The sequence below is a fragment of the Salmo salar genome, chromosome 15, assembly GCF_965601325.2.
Source record: "Salmo salar chromosome 15, fSalSal1, whole genome shotgun sequence".
In the NCBI taxonomy this organism is placed as follows: Eukaryota; Metazoa; Chordata; class Actinopteri; order Salmoniformes; family Salmonidae; genus Salmo; species Salmo salar.
In genome coordinates this window covers 76701981-76717942 of record NC_138305.1, presented here as the reverse complement: position 1 = coordinate 76717942, position 15962 = coordinate 76701981, and the positions used below count along the sequence as shown (strand labels likewise).

At 42.1% G+C, this 15962-nt stretch overlaps 1 protein-coding gene across 7 annotated transcripts in view; it reads right to left on the bottom strand.

Moving 5' to 3' along the window:
• LOC106572185 (ral GTPase-activating protein subunit beta) overlaps positions 1-15962 on the bottom strand; it is a 40510-nt gene that overhangs the window by 5308 nt on the left and 19240 nt on the right. For 3 of the 7 annotated variants that reach the window (XM_045696032.2, XM_082962065.1, XM_014146115.3), the window contains 9 exons: positions 10272-10420; positions 9755-9942; positions 9172-9275; positions 5622-5777; positions 5161-5205; positions 2978-3187; positions 2528-2686; positions 2231-2399; positions 1548-1667 (listed from right to left, as the gene is read on the bottom strand). In XM_045696032.2, coding sequence (XP_045551988.1) covers positions 1548-1667; positions 2231-2399; positions 2528-2686; positions 2978-3187; positions 5161-5205; positions 5622-5777; positions 9172-9275; positions 9755-9942; positions 10272-10420 — 1300 coding nt within the window. The remainder of the gene's footprint in view (positions 1-1547; positions 1668-2230; positions 2400-2527; positions 2687-2977; positions 3188-5160; positions 5206-5621; positions 5778-9171; positions 9276-9754; positions 9943-10271; positions 10421-15962) is intronic. The other 4 variants (XM_082962067.1, XM_014146118.3, XM_082962064.1 and 1 more) reach the window with 3 other exon arrangements.

Here is a 15962-nt window from a genome sequence, read left to right as displayed (position 1 = left end):
AGGCCAAAACCTGAGAAGATTCCATACAGGAAGTGCCCTGTCTGACAATTTGTTGTCCTTCTGTTGCATCTCTATCGAAAATACAGCATCTGTGCTGTAACGTGACACTTTCTAAGGCTCCCATTGGCTCTCTAAAGCCGACAGAAAGTGGAATGGGGTGTCTGTCTCTGGGCAAAGAACAGCAGCAGAATTTGTAAGTGGTCAGCCTGGGGACAGTGAGACTGGAGATGCGCGGTCACGAGACTACTCAATTTTTTTCTTTCAGCCTTTGAATGAATACAACTTTGCCCGGTTGGAATATAATCGCTATTTTACAAGAAAAATAGTATAAAAATTGATTTTAAACAGCGTTTGACATGCATCGAAGTACGGTAATGGAATATTTCGAATTTTTTTGTCACGAAATGTGCTCGCGCGTCACCCTTCAGGTAGTGACCTGAACGCACGAACAAAACGGCGGTATTTGGATATAACTATGGATTATTTGGAACCAAAACAACATGTTGTTGTTGAAGTAGAAGTCCTGGGAGTGCATTCTGACGAAGAACAGCAAAGGTAATCCAATTTTTCTAATAGTAATTCTGAGTTTAGTGAGCCCCAAACTTGGTGGGTGTCAAATTAGCTAGCCTGTGATGGCCGAGCTATGTACTCAGAATATTGCAAAATGTGCTTTCGCCGAAAAGCTATTTTAAAATCGGACATAGCGATTGCATGAAGGAGTTCTGTATCTATAATTCTTAAAATAATTGTTATGTATTTTGTGAACATTTATCATGAGTAATTTAGTAAATTCACCGGAAGTTTGCGGTGGAGCATGGTGTTTGCAACACCAGGGTTGTGGGTTCGTTTCCCACGGGGGGCCAGCACAGAAAATAAAATGTATGAAATGTATGCATTCACTACTGTAAGTCGCTCTGGATAAGAGCGTCTGCTAAATGACTAAAATGTAAAATGTAAATGTAAAAAGCTGGTTTTTGATATAAATATGAACTTGATTGAACAAAACATGCATGTATTGTATAACATAATGTTCTAGGAATGTCATCTGATGAAGATCATCAAAGGTTAGTGCTGCATTTAGCTGTGGTTTGGGTTTATGTGACATATATGCTTGCTTGGAAAATGGCTGTGTGATTATTTGTGTCCATGTACTCTCCTAACATAATCTAATGTTTTGCTTTTGCTGTAAAGCCTTTTTGAAATCGGACAATGTGGTTAGATTAACAAGAGTCTTATCTTTAAAATGGTGTAAAATAGTTGATTGTTTGAGAAAATTGAATTGTGGTATTTTAGTTGGTTTTGTATTTCGCGCCGTGCGATGCCATTGGCTGTTGGCTAGGGGTTCCGCTAGCGGAACGTCTGTCCTCAACAGGTTAACATAAGACCACGTCCCAGGCCATCTGTTCTGCCACAATCCAAAATGAATGGAATAGGTAAGTGGACTCATCTTGACAGAGTACTTTCGAGGTCTGAAAACATCTGAGTCCCTTTAAGACAAAATAAAATGACAATTTAAATACAAAATACGAGCATTTGTAAATGCTGACCGGAGTCCGTCAGCGACGGAACGACAAAGGCGATCTCAGTCAGAGCGTCAGCATAGTAGAGCACCTTCTTCTCCCCGTTGAATACAGAACCCCCAGTGTCCTCCGGTGTAGCTGCCTCCTCTATGGCGACAGAGAAAAATATGAAACATTACAAATTTATCTCGTCTGAGATATAGAATTAGAATAAGAAAATGTGTAATATGGCCCGGGCATGCTTTATGAAGCATTACCTATTCACCCTAACCAAGACATATTTTGGCTATCACCCTGGCTTTATGAAGCATTACCTATTCACCCTAACCAAGACATATTTTGGCTATCACCCTGGCTTTATGAAGCATTACCTATTCACCCTAACCAAGACATATTTTGGCTATCACCCTGGCTTTATGAAGCATTACCTATTCACCCTAACCAAGACATAGAATTACAATAATAATCTTTATTATGCTGCATCTACAGCCTGAGTCAACCAAGACATCGCCCTGGCTTTAGCTCAGCAAGCGAACACCTTCAGTGGTGAATGTGTCACACTGACAATATATGCCCGGATCTTCATCTTTGAAACTTTTTCCTGAGACCCATGGACATGTTCTAGCTATCAGAGCTAATCCCATGGAGTGCACCAATAGCCTGGGTTCCATGTCGGTTATTAATACGACCCCTGGGGTGGGTGGGCTCACCTATCTGTTGTGAGTCGTTGTCGCTGCTGCAGGAGTTAAGGGACCAGCTGGTGTCCAGGTGTCCGGTCCAGCCGGGGTGCCGGCCCACATCCACGGGCCAGCCCAGAGACAGCAGGAACTCCAGGAAGTGGGGCTGGACACTGGACGACGTCTCCACGTTCCTCAGGATCTACCAATTACAATGCATCATTCACACAGTGGATCAGGATCTACCAATCACAATGCATAAAACAGTGGATCAATCAGTGAGATCGAAATACAGTGTAAACTGCCATGAGAAAATTAATAAGTTCTCACCTCATGGCTGGTTTTCTGTCCCGCCCTCATGTAGAACACAAAGACAGTGTCAAAAGGTCGGCATGGCAACAGGTCCAAGTAGGCGATGTCATCAAAGAACCCTGGCATTGAGGACTCCAGTCCAATGAGGTGAGGGGGTAAACGGCTGTTGCCCGGTTCCTAAAGTAAGAGAGTCAAGTCAGTACAACGTGAACAGGTCATGCTTCAGAGCTATGGCCCCTTTTCAATCAAACCCAGAAACTGGATTTTGCGACAGGTGAAGGCAAGACGGTAGCTGACAGAAGGCTAGGCAGAGAGACCAAACATAGAATTGAGGTAAATTATAACATTTTCCATAAACAACAGCGGCCAACCACTGACTAAATAGTGTCCCGAATAAATGACAAACTACAGTTCCCAACCTCTGACGTAAACTTCAGTTCTGAACACTATGAAACTACAATTCCAAACCTTCAGTGCCTCTAGAGATAGGAAGCCGAAGTGAGAGAGGAAGAGGCGGGCCGTCTGGAACTCCTGGGCGGGCGGAGGGGGTTTGCAGTCAGTCAGGGGGTCTGGGAATGACTTGGAACTCCAGACGTCCTCGCTGTGGCGCTCCAGGGAACACTCATACTCAATCTGCTTGGTCATCATGCTGCGCAGCCTATCATGCTGCATCTCCAGCTGAGAGGAGGACGGGCAAGGTCAAGTTTGTGTGACTGGAGGCAACTATAAGGATGCAAAGCACTCACCAGGGTTGGGTTAAATTGGATTTAAATTCAGAAAGTAAACTGAAATTCCTATAAAACAAAATGTCAACTGTATTGTGACCCGATTCAGGAAAGTCGGCGTATGTCGCAAATCACGACTACACAGGAGTCGTTTTCTTTTTATCAAAATGCGTTTTTAGCAGAAATGCCTTCTCGAACATGTGAACTTTGATGTGCCTTAATAACAAACTTGAATACCATCTGTAAATACGAATAAAATATTTAAATTATGAGCCTTGTTGGTTAAGCCACAGAAAAAAGACAGTAACTTTCCCACTAGCCATGATTGGCTAAGGTAATGAGTGGGCTGGACATGCCATATAGAAGGGTTCTGTCTATTTGAGCTGGTCGGTCTGTGTTGGTAATCCTATCGAATGCAGCTTTTTTTTATGTAGTGTGTAGTGGAGTTGCATAAGTGTTGCTCTCCACTTTCTGGAGGATCAAGTTTTGAAATAAGTGGAATTAGAGTATGATAGCGAAAGAGATGGAGAAAACACCTGTCTCCGGATTACATCTTCAAACTAAGGGCAGCTGTGGCATGGTGTTCGTGACAGGGAGATGCGTCCATCATGCATGATGATGTATACAGGTAAGAGTCTAGCATTAGCTAGCTAATTACTCAGATATTACACATTTCTAATTTTGACAGGAAGTGGTTTTATTTCAAGCTAAAGTTTATTGTTAGCTAGCTAGCTAACGTTAGCTGGCTGGCTGCCTAGCTGATGTTATTATTCATATCCCAGAGCCGTTTGCTTTTCTAGTTAGAGCCTAATGTTAGCTAGATAACATTCAACCTGGTTGGTTAGCTCCCAGCATATTCATGCAGGGTCGTAACAACATGATTTGCCACTGTGTTAATTGTTGTTTAACTAGCTAACGTTAGCTGTCTGGCTCGTTAGCTAATGTTACGTGATGTGTGTGATCTTACACGTCGTTTACCTAGCTAGGTTCATTGTTTACCTAGATAGGTTCATTGTTTACCTAGATAGGTTCATTGTTTACCTAGATAGGTTCATTGTTTACCTAGATAGGTTCATTGTTTACCTAGCTACATGTCTTAAGCTAAAGTGTACAACACCCGTTGAATATGGCTGGTGTCAGTAAACGTCCGCAAAAAAGCATAATGAAATTGTTGCCAGCAGAGCTGCTCAGGCTATATTCATATTTTTCAAGAGGTAAACAAATCATCGGCCAGAGCATCAAGTTTGAGCTCTGAATGAGATGGGTGGGGCTAAAGCTTAAGAAGGTGTGAACAATGCTGAATGGGTGTAGACAAAGAGCTCTTCACTAGATACCAAAACATTCAAAGGCCATTTTCTCAAAAGTGAGTTCACAAGTTTAGCAGCTTTCAAAGCAGAATTACTTTCCCATTGTTCCTCAAAAATGCAGTGTATGATATACCATTTTGTAGCTCTGAGTCTCTACTTTTATCCAATGTAAAAAACACCATTTAAAATGCTGCTACATAAAACCGAATCCAGGTGGTGAGTCACAATTTAAATGAAATTGACCCCAATCCTGACACACACTCAAACCTCCCGTTGTATAAGGTTTGTAAATATATTAGTGTATGTACCTGAGACTGTACCCACCAATCTTAAACAATGTAAGTAAACCAAGTTCTGCCACAACCATACCTCTACCACAACCACTGCAATCAAGAACAGATCAATGTTAGTCTAAGGGCTCTATTAATATCTGAGTGGCATAATTATATCAAAACAACACAGTGTTCTGGCTTTGATATAATAGAGCCCCCAGTAACCCAGATTAGATAGTTAGGGAGTAACATATTGTGAGTATTCTCCATTTTCCACCCTTTCATCCCATCAGTGATCTGGTTAACCTTTGACCTGCCTCGGACTCCTGAAAAATGGGACAACTCACGTGTGGGTGATTATTCTTCAGTGTGTATGTCACACTCGCTTCATCCTGTCAGTTCATAGAAGACACTTGATTCCACAACAACAATATACCCAAATAATATTAAGTCTCCATAAAGCCTCCATAAACACCTTTTACTCTCTTTATGCTCTGTGCCAAAGTTTCTCTTAAAAAGTCATTCACTTTAGAAATAGTTCATATTGCACTACATTTTAGCACTGATAGGGACTGTGTTCGAATACACTCAACTACCCTCCTCTACTTGCATTCTTTCCTTCCTTCATGACCATGGATAGTTGAAAGAACTGGATAGGTGAAAGAACTAATATGAAAACCTATCAAGGTACTTTCAAATTGTTAGTCGTGAAGGAGAGGATAAGAAAAGTAGGATTATCAAGAGTTTTGACACTTGACCCTATGGTATCCTAACTATTGGGGTCGTGATGCGGTTCAGTCCCTCTCACCTCTTTGTTAACGATGTCGTCCAGGTCTGGGATGCTGACGTCGGCTTTGACCAGGGGGATCTTGTCCACCTCCTCAGGGAAGGGCCTCTGCTTGACGGTGTAGCGAATCCCCACGTCATTGTTAGGCGCTGGGCGGCCCTCAGGGACAAACACCTGCTGTAGGAGAGCAAGGAATTATTATATACAGTTGTGTTTAGTATTAATAACAGTGGTGTATTCTTTACTGTTTAGTATTAACTGCTGGAGTAAACACTTACCACAACAAAACTCACACTTAAATAATCCCTTTTACACACACACACACACACATCTCAGCAAAAAAAGAAACGGCCCTTTTTCAGGATCCTGTCTTTCAAAGATAATTCATAAAAATCCAAATAACTTCACAGATCTTCATTGTAAAGGGTTTAAACAAGGTTTCCCATGCTAAACAATTAACGAACATGCAACTGTGGAACGGTTGTTAAGACACTAACAGCTTACAGACGGTAGGCAAATAAGGTCACAGTTATGAAAACTTAGGACACTAAAGAGGCCTTTCTACTGACTCTGAAAAACACAAAAAATAAGATGCCCAGGGTCCCTGCTCATCTGCGTGAATGTGCCTTAGGCATGCTGCAAGGAGGCATGAGGACTGCAGATGTGGCCAGGGCAATAAATTGCAATATCCGTACTGTGAGACGCCTAAGACAGCGCTACAGGGAGACAGGACGGACAGCTGATTGTCCTCGCAGTGGCAGACCACGTGTTACAACACCTGCACAGGATCGTTACAGCCGAACATCACACCTGCGGGACAGGTACAGGATGGCAACAACAACTGCCCGAGTTACACCAGGAACACACAATCCCTCCATCAGTGCTCAGACTGTCCGCAATAGGCTGAGAGAGGCTGGACTGAGGGCTTATAGACCTGTTGTAAGGCAGGTCCTCACCAGACATCACCGGCAACAACGTCGCTGGACCAGACAGGACTGGCAAAAAGTGCTCTTCACTGACGAGTCGCATTTTTGACTCACCAGGGGTGATGGTCGGATTAGCGTTTATCGTCAAAGGAATGAGCGTTACACCGAGGCCTGTACTCTGGACCGGGATTGATTTGGAGGTGCAGGGTATGTCATGGTCTGGGGCAGTGTGTCACAGCATTATCGGACTGAGCTAGTTGTCATTGCAGGAAATCTCAACGCTGTGCGTTACAGGGAAGACATCCTCCTCCCTCATGTGGTACCCTTCCATCCAGACATTCATCCAGACATGACCCTCCAGCATGACAATGCCATCAGCCATACTGCTCGTTCTGTGCGTGATTTCCTGCAAGACAGGAATGTCAGTGTTCTGCCATGGCCAACGAAGAGCCCGGATCTCAATCCCATTGAGCATGTCTGGGACCTGTTGGACCGGAGGGTGAGGGCTAGGGCCATTCCCCCCAGAAATGTCTGGGAACTTGCAGGTGCCTTGGTGGAAGAGTGGGGTAACATCTCACAGCAAGAACTGGCAAATCTGGTGCAGTCCATGAGGAAGAGATGCAATGCAGTACTTAATGCAGCTGGTGACCACACCAGATACTGACTGTTACTTTTGATTTTGACCCCCCCTTTGTTCAGGGACACATTATTCCATTTCTGTTAGTCACATGTCTGTGGAACTTGTTCAGTTTATGTCTCAGTTGTTGAATCTTGTTATGTTCATACAAATAATTACACATGTTAAGTTTCCTGAAAATAAACGCAGTTGACAGTGAGAGGACGTTTCTTTTTTTGCTGAGATTATATATACACACACAAAGTGGCTTGCGAAAGTATGAACCCCCTTGGCATTTTTCCTATTTTGTTGCCTTACAACCTGGAATTAAAATAGATTTTTTGGGGGGGTTGTATCATTTGATTGACACAACATGTGTAAAGATTTGAAGATGAAGATTTGAACTTTAATAATTGAAAAAAATAATAATTGTGAAAAACAAGAAATAAGACAAAAAAAACAGAAAACTTGAGCGCCCCCCAACATCAATACTTTGTAGAGCCACTTTTTGCAGCAATTACAGCTGCAAGTCTCTTGGGGTATGTCTCTATAAGCTTGGCACATCTAGCCACTAGGATTTTTGCCCATTCTTCAAGGCAAAACTGCTCCAGCTCCTTCAAGTTGGATGGGTTCCGCTGGTATACAGCAATATTTAAGTTATACCACAGATTCTCAATTGGATTGAGGTCTGGGCTTTGACAAGGCTATTCCAAGACATTTAAATGTTTCCCCTTAAACCACTCCAGTGCTGCTTTAGCAGTATGCTTAGGGTCATTGTCCTGCTGGAAGGTGAATCTCTGTCCCAGTCTCAAATCTCTGGAAGACTGAAACAGGTTTCCTTCAAGAATTTCCCTGTATTTAGCACCATCCTTCAATTCTGACCAGTTTCCCAGTCCCTGCTGATGAAAAACATCCCCACAGCATGATGCTGCCACCACCATGCTTCACTGTGGGGATTTTGTTCTCGGGGTGATGAGAGGTGTTGGGTTTGTGCCAGACAGTGTTTTTCTTGATGGCCAAAAAGCTCAATTTTAGTCTCATCTGACCAGAGTACCTTTTTCCATACGTTTGGGGAGTCTCCCACATGCCTTTTGGCAAACACCAAATGTGTTTGCATATTTTTTTATTTAAGAAATGGCTTTTTTCTGGCCACTCTTCCGTAAAGCCCAGCTCTGTGGAGTGTATGGCTTAAAGTGGTCCTATGGACAGATACTCCAATCTCCGCTGTGGAGCTTTGCAGCTCCTTCAGGGTTATCTTTGGTCTCTTTGTTGCCTCTCTGATTAATGCCCTCCTTCTTTAGGGGCTTCATAGCAAAGGGGGTGAATACATATGCACGCACCACTTCCATTTAAAAAAAAAATACTTATTTAAATAAGTAATTATTTTCATTTCCCTTCACCAATTTGGTTAATTCACCAATATTTTGTGTATGTCCATTACATGAAATCCAAATAAAAATCAATTTAAATTACAGGATGTAATGCAACAAAATAGGAAAAACGCCAAGGGGGATGAATACTTTTGCAAGGCACTGTGTGTCTCTCTGTGTGTGTGTGTGTGTGTGTGTGTGTGTGTGTGTGTGTGTGTGTGTGTGTATATATATATATAAATAAAAGTAGTTAGGCCATCTTGTACACATTCACAGCGTGCAGTCTATAGACAAAAAAAGTAGATAAGGTTATAAAAAAAATAAAAGATTAAAAAAAAGAGAGTCGTCTCTAATCTTGACAGCTTCAGATGGTGCCTGCTCTTGGTGAATGCCTCTATTCTGCTGTTGGATGGTGGTGCTGGAGTTGGCTCCATTAGTGGTGCTGGAGTTGCTCTATTAGTTTAGTATGCTAGCAGTTCTATTGCTAACATTTCCCTATTTGAATAGATGACCGCCGCCTTATATAATAATACTCGTGTGCAAGAGATCCTCCAATACTGTTACTGAGCCGATCTGAAACAATATCAGCGCCAGCACAGTACGGAGTGAGTGTGTCTAACTGGCAGACCAAGGTGGCACAGTGGGCCAACTCCTCTCACCCTCTGGTTGGCCCGTGCTCCTCTGGGCTGGTGGAAGAGTTGCATAGTCCAAGCATGTCGGCCGGCCATGCCCCGGATCAGGACCGTCACTGACGGGCTGGGGTCTGAGAAGACAGCAGAAGCAGTTACATTTTACATTTTTTTTTTTTTTTTACACCGGGCTCCCAGTGAAAGTGAAACCAACTACTAGTTCGAGCCAAAATGGCCACCTGACTAGCCACCTGCCACTGAGATGCCTACTCGCTGTCATAAGACACTATCCTATTTGCATTTATGAATCAGTCTCAGTACTTAACTGTTCACTTTACAAGATGAGTCCAATTGAGCAACAAAAACATCAAATACAACAATATTACAACCTGTAAATAAATATAAAGAACAACAACAATCATCAATATCATAAAGGACAACGTTACTAAAGCAATAATACATGAGGGGGGGTGACTTATTGTGGTTATAAACAAGGCTGCGCTGCAGTCTTCGCCTTGTACCGTCTACCACCACAGCCGTGCTAGTACCACAGTAAATCATAACCCAAGTGAATTATTGCTTTAGAAAATGGTTTTACACGCCCCACACTCACTCTGCTCATTGCCCAGTGGCTGCTCCAGCATGGCCAGGATGACTGAGTTGTCCAGGACAAAGTAGCGGAAGTTGCTGGGCCCAGTGGCGCTGAGCCGGGCGTAGCGGATCAGAGTGTCCTCGTTTAGCAGGCTGCAGGTGGAGGCCGGGCCGCTTGGTGACGGGAAGGCCCCCAGGACCTGCATAATACTGGACAACAACAAGAGGGAGGGGAGGGAGGGAGGGACAGATGCAGACAGTGGTTTCAAAGAGTCTAGACTGATCCCCAGATGGGACCAACAAACAGTCATTTGTTTTATTAGTTATTAATGGACCATGTGTAATTCTGAGCATAAATGCACAGTCGTTTCTTTTAGAGCACACTGTAGCAAAACCTTTTGAAACAGAGAACAAAAATCAGCATTTCTTATTGGACAAGTCTGGGTAGTCCCACACTGTATCAACCAGTTTCCTTCCAATTGGTGTCTAATGAACACAACCAAGGTGTTTAGTGTATTGTGCTGGATTTAGAGCCTCACCAGGAGAGGGTGGCCTCTGCTGCATCCTTGACCCTCATGGAGGCGGGGTTGTGCTCCTTCTCTCCCTTGTGTCTCACCTCCTGCTCCTGTTTGGACTTGCTGCCTGAGATACCCAGCTCTACAATCTCCAATACCTCCATGAGACAGTCCTGACGGAGAGGCACGTCAAACACAGGCATCACGCTACACATATTTAACTCCAAACTTTTCAACGGTAGTGTGTGGTCACTTAGAAATGTCCTTGTTTTTTAAAGAAAAGCACATTCTTTGTCCATTAAAATAACATCAAAATGATCAGAAATACAGTGTAGACATTTTTAATGTTGTAAATGACTATTTTAGCTGGAAACGGCAGATTTTTAATGGAACTCCTGTGTTCCAATGGCACGTTGTTAGCTAATCCAAGTTTATCATTTTAAAAGGCTAATTGATCATTAGAAAACCCTTTTGCAATTATGTTAGCACAGCTGAAAACTGTTGTTCTATTCAAAGAGGCAATAAAACTGGCCTTCTTTAGACTAGTTGAGTATCTGGAGCATCAGCATTTGTAGGTTCGATTATAGACTCAAAATGGCCAGAAACAAAATAACTTCCTTCTGAAACTTGTCAGTCTATTCTTGTTCTGAGAAATGAAGGCTATTCCATGCCAGAAATTGCCAAGAAACTGAAGATCTCGTACAACGCTGTGTACAACTCCCTTCACAGAACAACACAAACTGTCTCTAACCAGAATAGAAAGAGGAGTGGGAGGACCCAGTGCATAACTGACCAAGAGGACAAGTGCATTAGAGGGTCTTGTTTGAGAAACAGACACCTCACAAGTCCTCAACTGGCAGCTTCATTAAATAGTACCCACAAAACACCAGTCTCAACGTCAACAGTGAAGAGGCAACTCCAGGATGCTGGCCTTCTAGGCAGAGTTGCAAAGAAAAAAGAAAAAGCCATATCACACACCGGCCAATAAAAATAAAAGATTAAGATGGGTAAAAGAACACAGACACTGGACAGAGGAAGATTGGAAAAAAGTGTTACGGAGAGACAAATCTAAGTTTGAGGTGTTCGGATCACAAAGAACAACATTAGTGAGACGCAGAAATGTCAAGCATGGTGGAGGCAATGTGATGGTCTGGGGATGCTTTGGTGGTGGTAAAGTGGGAGATTTGTACAGGGTAAAAGGGATCTTGAAGAAGGAAGGCTATCACTCCATTTTGCAACGCCATGTCATACCCTGTGGACGGCACTTAATTGGAGCCAATTTCCTCCTACAACAGGACAATGACCCAAAGCACAGCTCCAAACTATGTAATAACTATTTAGGGAAGAAGCAGTCAGCTGGTATTCTGTCTATAATGGAGTGCCCATCATGCCAATCCAACTTGTGCGCTGTGCTTCAGGAAGCATGGGGTGAAATCTCTTCAGATTACCTCAACAAATTGAAAACTAGAATGCCAAAGGTCTGCAAGGCTGGAATTGTTGCAAATGGATGATTCTTTGACAAAAGCAAAGTTTGAAGGACACTATTATTTCAATAAAAAAATCATTATTTATAACCTAACCCTATATTTCCTCTTCATTTTTCAACTCATTTCATGTATGTTTTCATGGAAAACAAGAACATTTCTAAGTGACCCCAAACTTTTGAACGGTAGTGTATACAAAAACTTAGTCTACTCTAAAATCCACTTTAACACAAAGCATATTGCCATTTGGCACATTGCTGTTGAATAAAACACAATGTATTAGTATAGACCTACTGCCAAAGCCCTTTTACTGGGTAAAAGTTTAGTTATGACACATTTTTCCATCTTAGTCATTTAGCAGAACCTCTTATCCAGAGCTACTTGCAGTAAGTGCATCCCACTAGGTTAAGCAGGGGGAAAACAACCACATATCTCAGTTATTGCAAGTGTTATACTTATGATATGGTGGGTAGTTTAGTGTTAGCACAGTTAGGCAACACACTACCAGGATACACTTCCACACACCATACCCAGGTGGCAGCACCAACCGGGTCAGTGGTGAGTGTTAAGCCTTATTAAGCCCACAGGTGGAGGCAATGGGGAGATGATTAGTGTGCAAGCTTGCAGAGCCAGGAGGCTGCAGTTTTTTATTTTCTTGGTGGCCATGTGGCCTTTGGTTTTGGGTTGAATCCTTAGTTTTGGACATGTCCTTTTTAGTATACAGTTGAAGTCGGAAGTTTACATACACCTTAGCCAAATACATTTAAACTCAGCTTTTCACAATTCCTGACATTTACTCCTAGTAAAAATTCCCTGTCTTAGGTCAGTTAGGATCACCACTTTATTTAAAAAATGTGAAATGTCAGAATAATAGTAGAGAGAATGATTTATTTCAGCTTTTATTTCTTTCATCACATTCCCAGTGGGTCAGAAGTTTACATACGCTCAATTAGTATTTGGTAGTATTGCCTTTAAATTGTTTAACTTGGGTCAAACGTTTTGGGTAGCCTTCCACAAGCTTCTCACAATAAGTTGGGTGAATTTTGGCCCATTCCTCCTGACAGAGCGGGCGTAACTGAGTCAGGTTGTAGGCTCAGTTACGCCAGCTGTGTGTTCCCTGTGGCTCAGTTGGTAGAGCATGGTGTTTGCAACGCCAGCATGGCGTGTGCAACGCCAGGGTTATGGGTTCAATTCCCATGGGGGGCCAGTACAAAAAAAATGCATGAAATGAAATGTATGTATTCACTACTGTATTCACTACTGTAAGTCGCTCTGGATAAGAGTGTCTGCTAAATGACAAAAATGTAAATGTAGACCTCCTTGCTCGCACACACTTTTTCAGTTCTGCCAACAAATTTTCTATAGGATTGAGGTCAGGGCTTTGTGATGGCCAATCCAATACCTTGACTTTGTTGTCCTTAAGCCATTTTGCCACAACTTTGGAAGTATGCTTGTCCATTTGGAAGACCCATTTGCGACCAAGCTTTAACTTCCTGACTGAGGTCTTGAGATGTTGCTTCAATATATCCACATCATTTCCCTTCCTCATGATGCCATCTGTTTTGTGAAGTGCACCAGTCCCTCCTGCAGCAAAGCACCCCCACAACATGATGCTGCCACTCCCATGCTTCACGGTTGGGATGGTGTTCTTCGGCTTGCAAGCGCCCCCCTTTTTCCTCCAAACATAACGATGGCCATTATGGCCAAACAGTTCTATTTTTGTTTCATCAGACCAGAGGACATTTCTCCAAAAAGTACTATCTTTGTCCCCATGTGCAGTTGCAAACCGTAGTCTGGCTTTTTTTATGGCAGTTTTGGAGCAGTGGCTTCTTCCTTGCTGAGCAGGCGTTCAGGTTATGTCGATATAGGACTCGTTTTACTGTGGATATAGATACTTTTGTACCCGTTTCCTCTAGCATCTTCACAAGGTCCTTTGCTGTTGTTCTGGGATTGATTTGCACTTTTCTGCACCAAAGTACGTTCATCTCTAGGAGACAGAACGCGTCTCCTTCCTGAGCGGTATGATGGCTGCGTCGTCCCATGGTGTTTATACTTGCGTACTATTGTTTGTACAGATGAACGTGGTACCTTCAGGTGTTTGAAAATTGCTCCCAAAGATGAACCAGACTTGTGGAGGTCTACAATTTGTTTTCTGAGGTCTTGGCTGATTTCTTTGATTTTCCCATGATGTCAAGCAAAGAGGCACTGAGTTTGAAGGTAGGCCTTGAAATACATCCACAGATACACCTCCAATTGACTCAAATGATGTCAGCATATCAGAAGCTTCTAAAGCCATTACATTTTTTCTGGAATTTTCGAAGCTATTTAAAGGCACAGTCAACTTAGTGTATGTAAACTTCTGACCCCCTGGAATTGTGATATAGTGAATTATAAGTGAAATAATCTGTCTGTAAACAATTGTTGGAAGAATTACTTGTGTCATGCACAAACTAGATGACCTAACAGACTTGCCAAAACTATAGGCAGTATTTTCACGGCTGGATAAAAAAACGTACCCGATTTCATCTGGTTACTAATCCTACCCAGTAACTAGAATATGCATATACTTATTATATATGGATAGAAAACACCCTAAAGTTTCTAAAACTGTTTGAATGGTGTCTGTGAGTATAACAGATCTCATTTGGCAGGCAAAACCCTGAGACATTTTCTGACAGGAAGTGGATACCTGATGTGTTGAATTACCTTTAAGCCTATGCCATTGAAACACACAGGGGTTGATTAATGTTTTGGCACTTCCTATTGCTTCCACTAGATGTCACCAGCCTTTACAAAGTGTTTTGAGTCTTTTACTGTGAGATCTGACCGAACAAGAGCCATGGAACGGTGATGGCCGATTAGACTCTGGCGCGCGAGTTCATGTTGGGTACCCTCGTTCCAATACGTTATAAAAGAGAATGCATTCGTCCACCTTGAATATTATTCATGTTCTGGTTAAAAAAGGCACTAATGATTTATGCTATACAACGTTTGACATGTTTGAACGAACGTAAAAATATTTTTTCCCCTCGTTCATGACGAGAAGTCCGGCTGGCTTAGATCATGTGCTAACAACACGGAGCTTTTTGGATATAAATGATGAGCTTTTTTGAACAGAACTACATTCGTTATGGACCTGGGATTCCTGGAAGTGACATCTGATGAAGAGAATCAAAGGTAATGGATTATTTACATAGTATTTTCGATTTTAGATCTCTCCAACATGGCCGTTGTCTGTATAGCAAAGCATATTTTTCTGGGCGCAGTGCTCAGATTATTGCAAAGTGTGATTTCCCAGTAAGGTTATTTTTAAATCTGGCAAGTTGATTGCGTTCAAGAGATGTAAATCTATAATTCTTTAAATGACAATATAATATTTTACCAATGTTTTCTAATTTTAATTATTTAATTTGTGGTGCTGACTTGACTGCCGGTTATTGGAGGGAAACGATTTCCTCAACATCAATGCCATAGTAAAACGCTGTTTTTGGATATAAATATGAACTTGATAGAACTAAAAATGCATGCATTGTCTAACATAATGTCCTAGGAGTGTCATCTGATGGAGATTGTAAAAGGTTAGTGCATCATTTTAGCTGGTTTTATGGTTTTGGTGACGCCCGTCTTTGAATTGACAAAACATTACACACAGCTATTGTCAATGTACTCTCCTAACATAATCTAACTTTATGCTTTCGCCGTAAAACCTTTTTGAAATCGGACAACGTGGTTAGATTAAGGAGATGTTTATCTTTGAAAGGGTGTAAGATAGTTGTATGTTTGAAAAATTTGAATTTTGACATTTATTTGGTTTCAAATTTGCCGCTCTTGAAATGCACCTGCTGTTGATAGGGTGCACCACGGGTGACACGCTAGCGTCCCACATAGCCCCAAGAAGTTAACAAGAAATTTGTGGAGTGGTTGAAAAACGAGTTTTAATGACTCCAACCTAAGTGTATGTAAACTTCCGACTTTAACTGTATGTGTATATCGGTCACCATTTTGAACAAACAATAATAGGCTTGGGCTAGGTGGCTCTGGACCTGAGGTAAGGTTGCAGTCTCCTGGGCACATATACATACAACACAGTCCTCATACACTGATTTCTCACATACACACCTTAAATCAGGTTACAGATCCCTAGAATTAGCGAGGGTATCAATATTAGCAAGCTACTTGTTAGTTTCATAACACAAGGAAACCCTCTTTTAAAATAGCTGCTATCAGCAGA